At 43.7% G+C, this 15,869-nt stretch overlaps 1 protein-coding gene across 6 annotated transcripts in view; it reads left to right on the forward strand.

Annotated features, from left to right (window-relative positions):
- Nucleotides 1-14,104: 14,104 nt before the first annotated feature.
- Nucleotides 14,105-15,869, forward strand: part of CADM1 (cell adhesion molecule 1) — a gene marked incomplete at both ends in the record, with an annotated part of 345,003 nt that continues 343,238 nt past the window's right edge. For all 6 annotated transcript variants that reach the window (XM_080717832.1, XM_080717833.1, XM_080717835.1 and 3 more), the window contains one exon: nt 14,105-14,237. In XM_080717832.1, the coding sequence (XP_080573958.1) occupies nt 14,105-14,237 (133 nt within the window). The remainder of the gene's footprint in view (nt 14,238-15,869) is intronic.

Raw genomic sequence — 15,869 nt, forward strand, 5'->3', positions numbered from 1 at the left:
TTTCTGGGAAGGATGGATAAGAATTACAGAGAATATTAGATTTGGAACACTCTGGCAAGAATATAGTAATTGTTTAATAAATTTTAATTATTCTCAATACAGATAAACCAGTATTGTTTCCTTAAACTAGAAAAGCTTCTTTGATTGGTTAGTTTTCATTTGTTTGTTTGTTTGGTACTGGGGACTGAACCCAGGGATATTCTACTTCTAAGCTACATCCCAGCCCTTTTTTAATTTTTTATTTTGAAACAGGGTCTTGCTAAATTGCTGACGTTTTTGCTAAGTTGCTGAGGTTGGCCTCAAACTATGATCTTGATCTCTCTGCCTCTCAAGTACTGGGATTACAGGCATGTGCCACCATACCTTGCCCTTAATACCTTTTACAGTATAAATTCTACCACATCACATTGTTTCTGTAGGTGCTTAATGAAAGCTTGTTGTTTCAAAATATTATAAAATATTATGTAGAAGTTTACTTTTTTTTTTTTTTTTTTTTTTTTGGTGCTGGTAATCCAACCCAGAGGCATTCTTCCTCTAAACTATACTCCAACTTTTTTTTTTTTTTTTTTTTGCAGTACTGGAATGGAACCCAGGAGCATTCTACCTGTGAGCTACACCCCCAGCCCTATGTTTTTTATTCTTTATTTTGAAACAAGGTCTCACTGAGTTGCGGAGGGCCTCACTAAGTAGCTGAGGCTGTCCTCGAACCCTGATCCTACAGTCTCTGCCTCCGGAATGCTGGAATTACAAGTGTGCACCACCACGCCGGCTTCCAACATTTTATTTTTATTTTGAAACAGGGTTTCATTAAGTTGCTGAGCCTAGCTTGGAATCTGAGATCCTCCTGTCTCAGGCTTTCAAGGACTGAGATTACAGGTGTGCATCACACCCTATAAAGTTCACATTCTCAAGGACAGCGTAGAAAGTACTGAATACAGGAAGGAAACTCAGTTGAGAAGACACTCCTGGGGTGAGAAAACCCTTGCCTTTAGATGATCTTGCTTAAGGTCTCCCAACCAGGATACTTGTTAGGATCTGTTATTTGGCAGCTCTCAATGTGGAACACCCCAGGGAAGAAGCGTTGAAATAGGACACACCTCCCAGGCTGGGGAGGGAAGGCAGCAGCTCTTCAGTCTTCTGCCAGTGGTGTCTGGGCAGCTGGCATCCCCTCCCACCATGCTGTGTATTTACTCAACTTCAAAGCCAGGGCAGCCATCAAAGAGAGAAAGGAGAAACGGAGACAAGATTAACCTTCCCTCTCCCCACCTCAGCCCCTCTTGGCCATCAGAAAGCCTCCTTTGCCAACATGTTAACCAGCAGTGCACACTGTCATCAGATATGTGTGTTTGTAGCAGGAGGCAGGAGGAAATTTTCAGCCTGGGCTATGACTTCCCCAGGCGGGCAGGGGCCAAGCTGTGTAGATAGACCTGTTCCACTGGGGGACTTTTACTGCCAGGTTTCTCAAAAAGAAGGTGGTGTTGAGTTTTGTTTTGTTTTCAACTAAGTCAGGATCTGTGAGTATATGGTGGATTAGTGTAGAACCTGTTGAGCAAGCAAAAAGTAAGCAAGAAATCCACAAACGTACATGTCAAAGCTGGTTAAACCTACGTCGGATTGGGTTGTCCTAACATGGCACAAAAATAACAATCAAGGAAAGAGAAAGGTACTCGGAAAACAGGGCATCATGCAGGGAGCATGGGCTTTGATGTAGGATAAGTCTTTGCAAGTTACTTTATTTTTTTGAGCTTCAATTTCTTCATCCTAATAATAAAAATAATGACGGTTGTTGTAAGAATTAAATGTGACATTAAATACAACATCTGATGTAGAATAACTGGCTTACAATGAACACTCAATAAATATTAGTGTCTGTATTTGTTTCTCAAGGTGGCTGTATCAAATCACCATAGATGTGGCAGCTTAAAATGAGAGAAATATATTCTCTCACAGTTCTAGAGCTCAAAAGTCCAAAATCAGTAGCCCTGAGCCAAAATTAAGGTATCAGCAGGCATTCAATGCCTCTGCAGCCTTCAGGGGACAATCTGTTCCTTGCCTCTTCCAGCTTCTAGTAGCTGCTGGCATTTCTTGGTTTGTGGTCTCATCATCCCCATCTTGGAGGCCCACATCTTTAAATCTCTGCTCCATCTTCACCTCTCTTTCTCCAGCGTGTGCTTGTCAAATCTCGCTCTGCCTTTCTTCCATTTATGACCAATAGGAAAACACAGGGGTTGTGAATAATGTGGAGATCAGTAGAATTGTGAAAGGGGGGTGGGGAAGGGTTGAGGGAGGGAAAAGGGAGGGTCAAGGAAGAAAATGATTTATCTAACACTATGGCAATATATGAAGGTATTACTACCAAGTTCACTAACATGTTTGGGGAGGGAGAAAACAGGAACTGGGTGGGATTCGGAAGGATATACACCAAGAGCTCTGTCCATGTATGTTTGTATCATGTTGAACCTCACTATGAAGTGTAATTGCAATGCTAATAAAAACACAATTCATAGAAAGAAAGAGTTATGTCTATGTTTAGAGCCTATCAGGCTAATCTCCCACCTTAATCACATTTGCAATATAATTCTTTTCCATATAGAGTAATATTCACAGGTCCAAGTGATTAGGACCTAGATTTTTTGGGGGCAGGTGCATTATCCCACCTTATCATGGTGTCTTTTCAGTGAGAGAAGGGTAGGAAGGTACCTTCTCACATGATCTGAAATCATATACAAATTTAATATCTAGTTTTTGTGAGGGTCTTTTTCAAGTTGATAACTCAGAATAATAAGGTGGCAACATTAATAAGTATATCTTTTGGATGGATAAGTCCAGTCATATTTTTGAAATTTGGTTGAATTTATAGCTAATTGTATTATATAAGATCTTTTGATTTTATCTCTAGGGGATCTAAGTTAGTTCTTAATGTAATTATGTCTGCACAATAAGGAATCATTTAACAGGATTTTAATATATTTGCCTAGCTTTTCCCTTCTCTATATTAGATGCTTCTCATATATGAGTTTCAGCCATTAGCTATCTTTTTGCAAACCCTGCTCCCTCCTTTTGGGGGGGGGTTTACTGGGGATAGAATCCAGGGGCATTCTACCTCAGAGCTACACTCTCTGCCCATTTTTAATTTGAAACAGGGTCTTACTAAGTTGCTCAGGCCGACTTTGAACCTGCCACCCTCCTGTCTCAGCTTCTAAGACTTTGCTTATTTAATTCAATTAATTTCATTATATATACATATATTCATTATATATACACATAAAGTATATATAAATATAACCCAAATATTGCTCCCGTCTTTTTTTTTTTCTTTTTGTACTGGGGATTGAATCCAGGGGCATTCTATCTCTGAGCTACACCTCCAGCCCCTTTTATTTTTATTTTTATTTTTTTGAAACAAGATCTTGCTAGGTTTTTGTCCTGAAACAAGGTCTTGCTAGGTTGCTGAGAATCTCACTACATTGTGAGATTGTCCTAGAACTTGCTATCCTTCTGTCTTAGACTCCTAAGTACTGGGATTACAGGCATGCAGCACCACACCCATCTTAACTACATATTCTTTGCCATAAGAGATCATGCCTTATATAGCTTTTATCTTTCTTAGTATTTACCATAATATATTGGTCAATAAATATTTGCTTGGATGATTAATGTTAAAATGGCAAAAGAAATTGTGAAAGGAGATGATAGCAGGTCCACTGTACATTTGAGTTTCATGGAGAGAGGTATTAGCCAAAAAATATCTTAAACCTTAGGGAACATATGATGCTTCTCTCTCTTACTCCATACTTCTCAGCTCTGATTAAAATGTGTCTACCTTTGTCAAAATGCATTTCAAACTAACCAAGGAAAAATAGTAATATAGTATTTGAATACAGATCCTATCTGTATTATTTCATTAATCCAGTGAGGTAGCTTCACAATCTGGATCCCTTCAGCAAAAACTCAAATAACGTCCTCTCAACCTTTTTTAGGATCAAAATTAGCTGATTTCAAATTTTTTTTTTTTTTTTGCCAGAAAGGGCCTTTTGTATGATGTGCCTATCAGTGAGAAAATAAAAGGAAGTGCTTCTAAAAAGTAAATTATACATATAAGACAAGTTAGCATGTTTCTGGGTGCATAGTGTTTTGCAAGTACTACTTTCCTCTTGTTATTTTTTGTTTTATTTTCTCGCTGAATAAAAATGCTTAATAGTCAACCAAAAAAGCAATGAACCTCCAGAAAAAAAATAAATCATTCAAGAGCAGAGAGTTTAACTGAAATGCAAAGTGTTTGTAAATAATGCATTTTATGGGGATAGAGAGACTTAAAAGGATATCCTATAAAAACCTTGAAATAAAAAGACTGGTGGCGAGAAGGAGGCTATATTAATAGTCTTCCTACTATAACTTTTAGATTGTTCTCTGGATGTCCTTTCAATGATTCTGACTTTTGTGGTTTTGCAGAAAATGTTAGGGTACAAAGGTGTCAAGATACCCTTAAGCTCTTGTCTTTCCAGGGAGAAAGTGAGTTTTTTCTTTTGTGTGTGTTATGTTTATTTGCAATGCCTTTCACAGTAGAGGAGCAATCTTTTGAAAATGATGAGAATATGGAATTGGCCATTGTAACCTGATTCAGCAAACCAGTTCCATTTGGGTGATTTTTAGCCTGCCTCTGAGAAACAGAAATGGGCAGGTTGGAGTCTCCCCAGGCCCCAGATAATTGAGTTGAGCTAGTGTTGTGTATTTGATGGTTGTGCATTAACTGTAGCCCTCTTGCCCTCTGCAAAGCATATCTCTTTTTGCAATTATTCAAAATAAATCAGTGGTATCATAAAAGTGTGGCAATGGTGGTGGGGAGAATACTAGAAATAACCACCCCTCTGTTTCTGTATGGAAAGCATAGTCTAAACTTCAGTGATTTTTAAAGTCAATTTTAGTGAGGGGAGAAAGCCCATCTGTAAGGCTCGGCAAATTAATTTTGAACATTTGAAGATAAAAAGGCTGAGTTCCTTGGAACTGGCTTTAAAAGTCACAATCCATGGCAGTCTGAGAAGTTCACTGACGAGGGGCTCTTCTGTTTATCCCAAACACCCCTTTATCATTGGTTTTGAAAGAGTGTGGCTCTCTGTAAAGCATTGCCAATTGGGAAAATAATCAGAAAATGAAGAAGTGATGCCCCTGTGACACGCCTTTGGGTCCTCAATAGGATTTCTTCTAAATCAAAAGACGTTGTTTTATTAGTGCATTCTGTGGAGGAGGGAGGCAGGGAGGAGAGGGTCTTTTTACTTTTTCTTTTTTTTTTTATCTTCCTAACAAAACACATATTGAATAAAAGCCCCTGGATGAGCCACTATGCAAACCCAGAGGGTAGAAGAGATAATTTTGTAAATTGTAAATCAGAAATTCTATTTGCGGTGGATGCTGAACATATGTAATTTAGCAGCATAACATTGTTTTCCTGAATGTAAGTGTGATGGATGCCTTGTAAGTTTGAGAAGCGGGGACAGTCATTTAAATATCTACTACAGTGTTCCTTCATTTTCTGGATACTAAATTTCAGCTTCCTTGGGAGACCTTTCAGGAGCAGGAAACTGTCCCCTTGTCACTATCTAGTGATAGAGGGCTGGACAGATGCCCTGGGAGCTCCCCTTCAGCCTGATCCACAATCAAAGAGGCACAGGGCAGAGAGAGAGAGGAGAGAGAGAGAGAGAGAGAGAGAGAGAGAGAGAGAGAGAGAGAGAGAGAGAGAGAGCGTGTGGTATTAAGATGCCTGTGCTTTACAAAGTGCTTCTTTGGGAGACTAATGTGCCACAGACCTTACCAACTTGGAATTGCTAACCTTTTCCAAGTTTGAATTGACTTCATGAGATTTTCTCCTCCTTCACATTAGCAAGCAAAATGTACTGCTTGAGTTGGCCGTGCGAACTGAGAAACCAGGTAATTGACTCTGGTGGGAGGACATGAGTAGATGGCAGAGCAGAATAAGATCAATCCAAAGTCCCCTGGAGTAGCTCTCCAAGAAGAGTAGTTAGCTCTAGGGTCCTGATCCTCAATTTCTGTTTCTCAGCCTGGTGTAGTGCGCACAAGCTGTATACTTTCCCCACTGACGGTGCTATTTCTAGGCCAAAGCTGATGCAGACAAGAGGAACACTTCAGATGAAAGATAAATAACAATTACTAGAAATCATAAGGGCTTTTTTTGTAATTGAAGTCACGAACTGTACTAATTGCCTCTGAAACTATATGCTATTTACTGCATTTTATTAACTGCGCTGTAAGAGTATGCCCCTTCTGTGTATTGGCATCTTGTAGATATATTGAGATTTTTGCATAAATGTGTTATTCATTACAGGCCAAGCCACATAAATAAAATATATAGAGAGATATTAGTACTGTAACGAAAGTCTTAGAGAAATAGCTTAGCAAGTGACAATGCTGTCACAGAACATGAAAGACTGAAATTAAGCCCTGCTTTTCTTCAAAACACGATCTTTAAACAAACTGAACTTCAGTTCTTCACAGTCTGGGGACAGGTAAAAGAAGATTCTCAAAGCACCACGTGGGGTTCCCGCTGGCTGATAGAAAGGCATCCTAGGAGAGTTGAAATAACTTTTAAAAGAGAAAAAAATCTATTTAAATCTGCAAAAGAGTAAGATGATTATTCCTCTTCTAGAACCCTTCTGACAAACCCCTACATTTTCAAAGAGTCACATGGGACTTAGCCAGACACTGACTTCAATATGCATGGGATTGCTAATCTACATGAGGTCCTTTTGGAAATTTAGGGTTTGGGGTTTGTTATGAGTCAGATGATGGTTTGATGTTAGCTGAGAAGAGTTTGAAGAATGAACAAACATGGGCACTTTGGTGCAAAAATACAAATCTCTAAGTAGCCCACTGTTCAGGCAAGGATAACCAGGAAGAAGAAAAAAAAGAAAAAGAAGAAGAGGGAGGAGAAGAAGGAGGAGGAGGAGGGGCAGGAGGAGAAAGAAGAAGAAGAAGAAGAAGAAGAAGAAGGAGGAGGAGGAGGAGGAGGAGGAGGAGGAGGAGGAGGAGGAGGAGGAGGAGGAGGAGGAGAAAGAGAAGGAGAAGGAGAAGGAGAAGGAGAAGGAGAAGGAGAAGGAGAAGGAGAAGGAGAAGGAGAAGGAGAAGGAGAAGGAGAAGGAGGAGAATTCCAATTCAAAGTGCAGTTAGGAAATTTGAGCACCATTTGCAACCCTAAAGACAAACATGAAAACTTGGACAGGGCCATCATAAGACCCCAAGGATGGGTTTTTGAGAACATTATCCTAAAAACTTTCCTGCTTTGAAACTCTATGATAGATTATCGAGACAATTTCTATTCAGAACTTGTCCTGTTTACAACCTATATTGCAAAAAGTTATATTACCATTGTCATCTCTTAGCAGCATGAGTGATATAATCTCATATTCATAATATGGCTATTTTATATTACAGCTTTATGAAAATCTATAGATATCAATGTCTGCTTTTAATGGATCTCACTGAAATCCTGCTGCCTGGGAAGTTGCTCTGTGCGGTTATGGAATTATCACAGAGCCTCATCTGACAATTATGATATCGTATCAGGAAAATAAGACTTTTAAAGTATGTAGGAAAACTTCTGCAGCATCATGACCAATCATATTTTTAGCTTGGAAATAAAAACTAAGGTCTATATATGATAATTAGTCGAGTTACCTCGGTGGCAACAATCCCTCTATCCCACCCAAGGCTGTCTGTCAGTGTCAATGAAATTGAATGTCAAATTGAAAAAACTCTAAAGTTATTCTTCCATATTTGAAAATCACTAGAAAATCACATCTTCTTGCCAGGCCAGCAAGATAAGCAAAACTAGCCCATACCCTACTCCTTGTTTTGTCAAACTTTAATCAAACTATTACACAGATGTGAGACTGGTGATGCACTGAACCTCAACATAAGGGGACTTTGTCACTAATGTCAATATCCAATAATCTTTGACCTCTGTGTAACAATTGGCGTCGTTGATCACCAGTCCTTCCTTTTTTAGCTTTCTTGCTTCTTTTTTCCCCTATATCCAACGTCCCTCCATCCACTAGTTAAATAATTGGTGTCCATCACCGTGATACTTCTGGCTTATTTTATTATTTAATTTTTTTTTGGGGGGGGTACTGGATATTGAACCCTGGGCACTCTACCAACAAGCCATACCCCCATTCCTTTTCTTTTTGAAACAAAGTCTTGCTAAGTTGCTGAGGTTCTCATTAAATTGCTGAAGCTGGCTTCAAATCCGTGATCTTTCTGTCTCAGCCTCCCAAGTACTGGGATCTCAAGCCTAGATCACCACACCTGGCTCATAGCTTATTTTTATAAAGCTCCTCAAAAGGGCTGGGGATGTGCCTCAGTCGTGAGTGTTTGCCTAGCATGTCTGAAGCCCTGGATTCAATCACCAGTACTGAAAAATAGAAAATAAAGTACATTATTTTGTCAGGTGTGGTGGTGCACACCTGTAATTCCAGGACTTGGGAGGCTGAGAAAGAAAATCACAGGTCTGAGGCCAGCCTCAGCAACTTAGTGAGATAGTATTTCAAAATAAGAAACTAAAAAGGGCTGGGAGTATAGCGTGGATGTAGAATGTACTGAGTTAAATCCACAGTATACAAAAAGAAGAAGAGAAAAACATCTTTCAATACACACTTTCTGGGTGAATTCTCCTCCCTGTCTGCCTCATCCAAGCCCATGGCTTTAATTTCTACCACAGCTCATTTTCCAGAGTTCTAGCCCACCATTTCAGATGATTTATTGTCTGGATAAATATTTCATAAACATTTCAAAGCCAACTTGTCCCAAAGTGAAATTACTATCTTCTTCTAAAAGGCCCATTCCCCAAACACAAATAAACAACCAAACGAACCTGTTCCAGACCCCTGTCTCTGTCTGAGGTGATCAGTACTAACACCTACTACAATGTGGAAAGTACAAATCTAAGGATTCATTTTTTTTTTTCTTGAATGGAAATCTAGCCATGCAGTTTTACTAGTTCACTGATTTCCCATTTCCTATAATAAACTTCTTAGCATGTCAATCACTGCGTTCCCTGGTCCCTGTATATTTTTCCAGCTTTCTCTCTTGCTATGTATCCTCTAGCGACCTATGATCCACCCATTCTACTTACAATTTCCCACGTACACACCAGGCTCTCCCAACCCTCTGAGCCTGATACATGAGCTCCTCTCCAGTCACACTTTCCCTGTGCCCATCTCCCATGTGACTCTCGCTCAGCCTCCAAGACTCAGCTGCAGAGCATTCTCCCACGTGTATGTGTCCCAGAGACACAGACATTCACACCTGGCCTCTGAAAACAGCTGGGTGCCTCCCTTTTCTGTTTACATAGAGCTGCGTGCATATGTTATAAAAGCTCTATCATATACAATAATTGTGTCATATGTCTGTTCCCAGTAGATGCAATGCTCATTCACCTTCATATTTCCACAATTTAACAGTGACTGTTTCATGGAGTGCTCTATAACTTTTTTCTTCTCTTATTGAATGCATATTTGGATCAGCCACATGTACCTGGATATATTCCTAGAGATATGATTGGCACAAACTATGACTTGGGTCCCAATGGTAAATTTCTCTTCCATGGGAATTAGAGCTGCTCCTTGACCCAATTTATGTGTAGTTTGCTGCAACCTACTTCAGTACTTTTCTTTCTTTTAAACTGATATTCAACTTTTGATATGTAAGAGTTTATTGTCAACTCCATGATGCTAGAAGAAAAAAAAAACCTATGGGTAAAGTGTCAAATAACTAACTCATTTAGGAATATGGATTCAGCTTGCTTTGTATCTCATAGTGAATCATAAACTGATTCCCCCAAAGATCAGCCAGTCTTATTTATTTATTTATTCATTTATTCATTCAAGCACTTGGGATTAAACCTAGGCATTCTACCTTTGCGCTACACCCCGGCCCTGTGTTTTATTCTTTATTTTGAAGCAGGGTCTCACTAAGTTGTGGAGGGCCTCACTAAGTAGCTGAGGCTGGCCGTGAACCTGCGATCCTCTTATCTCAGCCTCCCAAGTACTGGAATTACATGCTTAGTCTTAATCTAAGAATATAAGAACTGTCTAAAAGATAAAATCAAGAGTATATTCAGTCCAACATTCTAATATATTGTTAATTTAATTTGTGGATTACTTTGCCATAAAAATCTGGCGTTTATGATTATTGTAATATATCTTTGATAATGGAAACTGAGTCTCATGGGTTATTTTAGTCCTCTTGGGCTGTCATAACAAAATAACATAAAACAGAAACGTTTCCCTTCAGTTCTGGAGGCTTGAAGTCCAAGATCAGGGCGCCAGCATAATTTGGTTCTGACGAGAGACCTCTTCCTGGCTCGTAGAGTGCTGTTTTTTTGTTTTGTGCTCATATGGACTTTCCTTTGCGCACACTCATGGACTTCGGTGTCTTTCTCTTTTTATCAGGGCATTGATATAATCATGGGGGGCTCACTCTTGTGATATCATCTAACCACTTTTCAGAGGACCCATCTCAAAATACTATCACATGGAGTGTTAGAGCTGTATCATATGAAGGGGGGGTAAAAATAGTCTATAACATGGATTAAAACACTTTTTCACGGGCATCTAAAGGGGTTCATGTTTTTGGAACCGGGGATCAAACCCAGAGTGCCACACCTGTAAAGCAGGCGCTTTGCCACTGAGCTACATCCCGGTCCCTTTCATGGGCATTTAAATAATCAAATAGCAGGGCCAATGGTGTCTCCACATAGTGTTTTCCTAATAATCTGTCTTTATTGTTTTTTATAGATGAGTATTAAAATGATTTGCATTTCAAGAAGCAAGGTGTTAATAGTTTTCATTATCTCTGATATAGTCTCCAAAAATAAATCTCCCTTTAATATTTATTTCCCATATATGTTTATCCACACTTCTCGACTGTTTTAGTGAAGGCAAACAATATAAGGTCTCTCTTTAAAGTTTCTCAAATAAAAAGACACAAAACACAAAACCCCGGGAGCTTGATGCTTCTGGCAATTTTATTTTAACAGGAGTAGCACCCAGTTTATAATTCTGGTAAGTATTTCAGTTCTTCCTTGAAAAAATTAAATTCACAAAACAATTGATTATCAGTTATAAATGGCAAAAACACCATCTGGTTTTCAAAACTGGTTAAATCCATGTAGCAAGGGAAAAAATGTTGGAACTTGGAGTTGGCGCGGAGTTCTAGTCCATGGAGCAGAAAATGACGAGCTTTACTATGAGAAAGCCAGAGTAGTCATAACTTGTACTTAGCGGCTGTGGGAATTTGATGCGTTCTTCACATGTTCCATATGTTAAATCACTTGGCGACATCTTTAGTGTGAAAGTGCTGGGGGTGGGAGAGGAGCATGGCTAGTGGATAGAGTGGCAATAGCTTAATTCCAAATCTCACCTCTGGTTACTTCCACGCAGACCTCGGAGCTAAAGGTGTACCAGGGCTCGGCTTCTTTACCTGGGGAATGAGATTGCAAGTTCTGTAATCTTATAGCACAGGTGGCATCTCTTTGTGGTAATTTCTAAAGCTATTTGCATTCCTCTAGGGAGGTAAGTCATACAGCATTAGCATTTCCTATAGAAATGTCCCATGTTGTTCTTTGCCAACTGGAAATTTGAGTAGGTGTTCATTTGATGTGCCAAGAGAATGAAAGGGAGATGAAAACACTCCACATCTTCCAATGTCCCCATACTGTGTTCTGCGTGTGGGAGGACCAGGGCCTGGCTAGATTCTCTTGGAGATTCATCCTCACGAAGAATACTTTTCCTTAGCAGTATACTGCAATCCTGTTATTTTAAAAAATGTTTCTGGGTTGCTGGCATATTTTCACCTTATGTTAAAAATACAGCTATCCTCTCTTATTATTCATGCATTGTAATGCAAAATTTATTCATTCATTTAACAGATATTTATTGAGGCCCAATACAGCACAGTAGTTAACTGTGGTCTCTCCTGCAACTTAGAAACTGTAGTGTCAGGGCCATTGCTTAATCTAACCATGTTTAAAAAAATATAAAATGGGAGATAATAATAATATGCACTTTAGAGACGGCTCCAAGGATTAAATGAGATTATGCATGCAAAATACTCATGAAAACTCAATAAACACAAAAATAGTAATAGTAATCATAGCAAATATTAATACTACTATGTTTCAGGCCTTTTACTGGTGTTCCTTTATAGTTTACACATCACTTCCAGCATACATACGTATGGTTCCAAATTTTTAATCCTGAATTCTGTGGGATTCTGTTTTATATGGCCTAACCCAGGTACATTCCTTTTCCAGAGCTGATAAGAATAGGTAGGACTTTGCAGACTGGGCATTATCTGGTTAGCCATGTGTGTACTGGTTTCCTCCCTCAAGTGCTGTGATTTCCCTGCTGGAGCTCTCCGGGCTTTTGGAGGACTGCCTGCAGTTCCAGCATCCGGGCCTGTAATTACAGAGCAGAATATCTAGGGCTGCGAAGACGGGGCAGTCTCGAAATTAGTTTATGCATAATGGATAATAGGAGGCTGTTTTAAAGTGTAACTCATTTGGTGGGTTGGCAGATCTTGACTTCCTTTTTTATATGTTTTATTTATTTATTTATTCTTTTTTTTAGCAAGGGGAGGACAGAGGGCTAGGGAAGTCACTTGGTGCAGCTCTTCTAGACTATAGCTCAGATTTAGCAATTTACACTGAGTAATCTCTTGGTCATTTAGCCACAGATAATTTGTCATGGTTTGTTTTAGCTGTTGTGATATTGATATTTATTATGCAAATTGTATTTCCTACATCTTATTGTTCTGCATTCTATGAATACTTAAATTATTATAAACCTTTACACTTAATATGGCTCGTCCCTCAATTTGATGCTTGAGCAGCAGAGGGGCAGAGCGCACACGATCTTCTAGTGGGGAAGAAAATAAGTAATTAAAAAGCAGACAAACGAGAGAGCCTGCTGCCCAGCTGAAAAGAAAGCAAAGGTAATTTGAGGGAGGGAGAACGTAGTCCGGGGATGCAAGTCGCTTCAACAGGAGAACCTCTCCCAGCCTCCGGGAGCTGAGCGCACCTGTTGGTCCACAGACACCTAAGGAGAGACTGGGCGTGTAGAGGAAGGAGAGGGTTTGAGCCCTAAGGGAAAAACATGGCAGACCCTTTCATCGTAGCATCCCGCGTTCCCCACATCCCTGCCCTCCCCTCGAAGCCCCGAACTACGGGTAGATGTGTGTGTTTTAAATATATAATATTACATATATCCCATATATATTAAACACATACATACGTATTCATATTAAAACCAGGAAGAGACCCTCAACAAACTGGGGGGCGTGAGCACACCCTCCCAGATCTACCCTTCCCGAGAATCTACCGCAAAGACGCCGACTCGAAAATCCCAGAACACGACTCCACAGCTCCCGTCTCCCAACTATCCCCAAGTCCGCCGCTAGGTTGCTGAGCAGGCTCTCCCGCTCCGCCGGACGCGCAAAGCACGCATGCACTTCTTCCAGATTGTTTTGTCAATCCGGGGACCTGCATTCTTACTCTCCACTCCCGCACAGCCCCGTTTCCCAAAGATCTATTCCTTCGTGCAAGGTGAGTGACGGAAATTTACAACGTCTGGCTTCCAGGCCAGATGCACACGCTGTACCGAGCGGAGGAGCCTCCTAGGGAGATTCTCCTGTCGACGGTCTCGTACAGCGATTGCTGTAAACATTTCTAATAAAGGTGTACGGGAAGCTGGACCCGCCCCCTGGAGCCCGAGCCCAAGCCCCCACACGCCTGGCGCCCGGGAGAGCACTTTTTCCTTGATCAGGGGAAGCGAAGACGGATTTTAACATAAACATATTTGCATACGCCCCTCCCATTGGCCACGCCCCCAGGTGGCGCGGGCGCGCCGCCCAACGCCAGCGCCAGGGGGCGGGGTGGGGGAGGGGGCTAGTCCTCTGAGAGCAGGGTTGGGCTCGCGGCGCAGTGATTGGTCTGTCCGGACTCCGCCTTCAGCGCATGTCATTAGCATCTCATTAGTTGTCCGCTCGGGCTCCGGAGGCAGCCACCGCCGCCAGTCTGAGGCAGGTGCCCGACATGGCGAGTGCTGTGCTGCCGAGCGGATCCCAGTGTGCGGCGGCAGCGGCTGTGGCGGCGGCGGCGGCGCCTCCCGGGCTCCGGCTCCGGCTCCTGCTGTTGCTCCTCTCCGCCGCGGCGCTGATCCCCACAGGTAGGTGTGGGCACCGGTCGGTTGGCCCCGAAATCTCCCCGGGTACCCCAGGAGCCGTAGCCACGGAGGGGGGATGTTTCCATGACAACCTCCCCCACTTCCTAAATCCGAAGCGGAGGGAGTGTGGAGAGGAAACTCAGGGCTGAGATGGAAGGGGCCGGGGGGATCGCTGCGCCCCTTCTCCCCGGCCGGGCTGGCTATGAATGGGAGCCCTCAGGCATGGCTGCACCCACACCTTTTCTCCCGGGCTTGGCGCGGGGTTCGGAGTGGAGTGAGAGTAGGGGCCGGGGGCTAGAGAGCATGGGGGAAGGGGAAGGATCGAAGGCGCCTCCGAACCTTCCGGACCCTCCTAAACTCGCGGTCGTCCCCGTAACTAGTAGGTCCTCCCGTCTCCCAGGCTGCCCGTTCGCCCCCACCTTTTCAGCGACCCCCCAATTCTCCTTCCTCCGGGGCCTCCCCATGGCTGGCTACCCGTCGCCTTCGGCGTGATTCCTCGCTGGTCCCCAGGACGCCCCCAGACTTGTCTGATCTCTCCGCCGCGGGCTCTCCTCTCTCCCGAGCCTGAGCTGCACGCCTCCTGCACGCCTCTCGTGTTTCCCTCCGGCCGCTCGCAGCCCCTCCGCCCCCTCGGCTCGGCTGCGGGTCTGCCTGGCCCGGCCCCAGGAAGGGAAAGTTCCCCGGCCCGGCCCCGCGGGGTGGGGGGCGGTCGCTGTCGCCGCCCCTGCGGGAAGGCGCGGGGGGCCCGCAGCCCGCCGCCCGCGGCGCCCTCCGCCACGAGTGCAGACGCCGGATTTCCCGGCTGCCGCTCTTTTCGGCGGCTCCCGGGCGGCGGAGGGGGCGTTCGCGGCCTCTGCGGCCCGGCCGGCGCCCTGCGTGGAGGACCATCTTGGGAACGTGCCCAGGGGCGCGCTGCACGCCCGGCGCCTTCCCGAGGACGCCAAACGCTCGGCAGGAGCTCCATGTGTGGCTGCGCGTGTGCCGGGCGCGTTGGCGCGGTGGGGAAAGAAGAGGGCAGTGTTTGCATTTGCTAACAAAAGGGAGCCGGAGCTCTTCCCCAGCGGAGAGGCCGGCAGTGCTGCACCCTGCCCGCCTTCCCGCCACCTCGCCGCGCTCGGCAGCCGCGCGGTGCCTTGCTTGCTGCGGGCTGCGGGCGGGCGGCGGTGCAGGAGGGGATGCAGCAGGGCTCTGCGCCTGCAAAGCCCCTCCTGGTAGCTCCAGAGCTGCGGGACCCGGGAGCAACAAGTGGCGGAGGACGCCGAAAGCTGAGCCCCCACCTGCGGAGCCCCCAGCCCCTGCGGGCGCAGTGCCCGGGCCGCCACGCCGCTCCGGGGGCGGCTCTCTGCTTGGGCTGTGCCTTTTGTTTACACGCTAGAGGACACGCAGTTATGTAAACACCGCAGGAGACACGCTGTAGGAAATGGGGATATCTGAGGGTGCTGGCTTTGAATTTGGGGGATGCCGGATTGGCCGTTTTCCCCCAAAACGGGCTGGCCGAGAATCTTGGCTTGGGGAACCCATTGGGGTGGTAGGGGCGAGTGTCTGGCAGTAGCTTCAGCGTTGAGGCTTTTTTTTTTTTTTTCCTTCCATGCCACTGTCTCTAAATGTTGTTTATGTATTTTTCCTCTGTGGATT

The sequence above is a fragment of the Muscardinus avellanarius genome (genome assembly GCF_963383645.1).
Source record: "Muscardinus avellanarius genome assembly, chromosome: 1".
NCBI lineage: Eukaryota > Metazoa > Chordata > Mammalia > Rodentia > Gliridae > Muscardinus > Muscardinus avellanarius.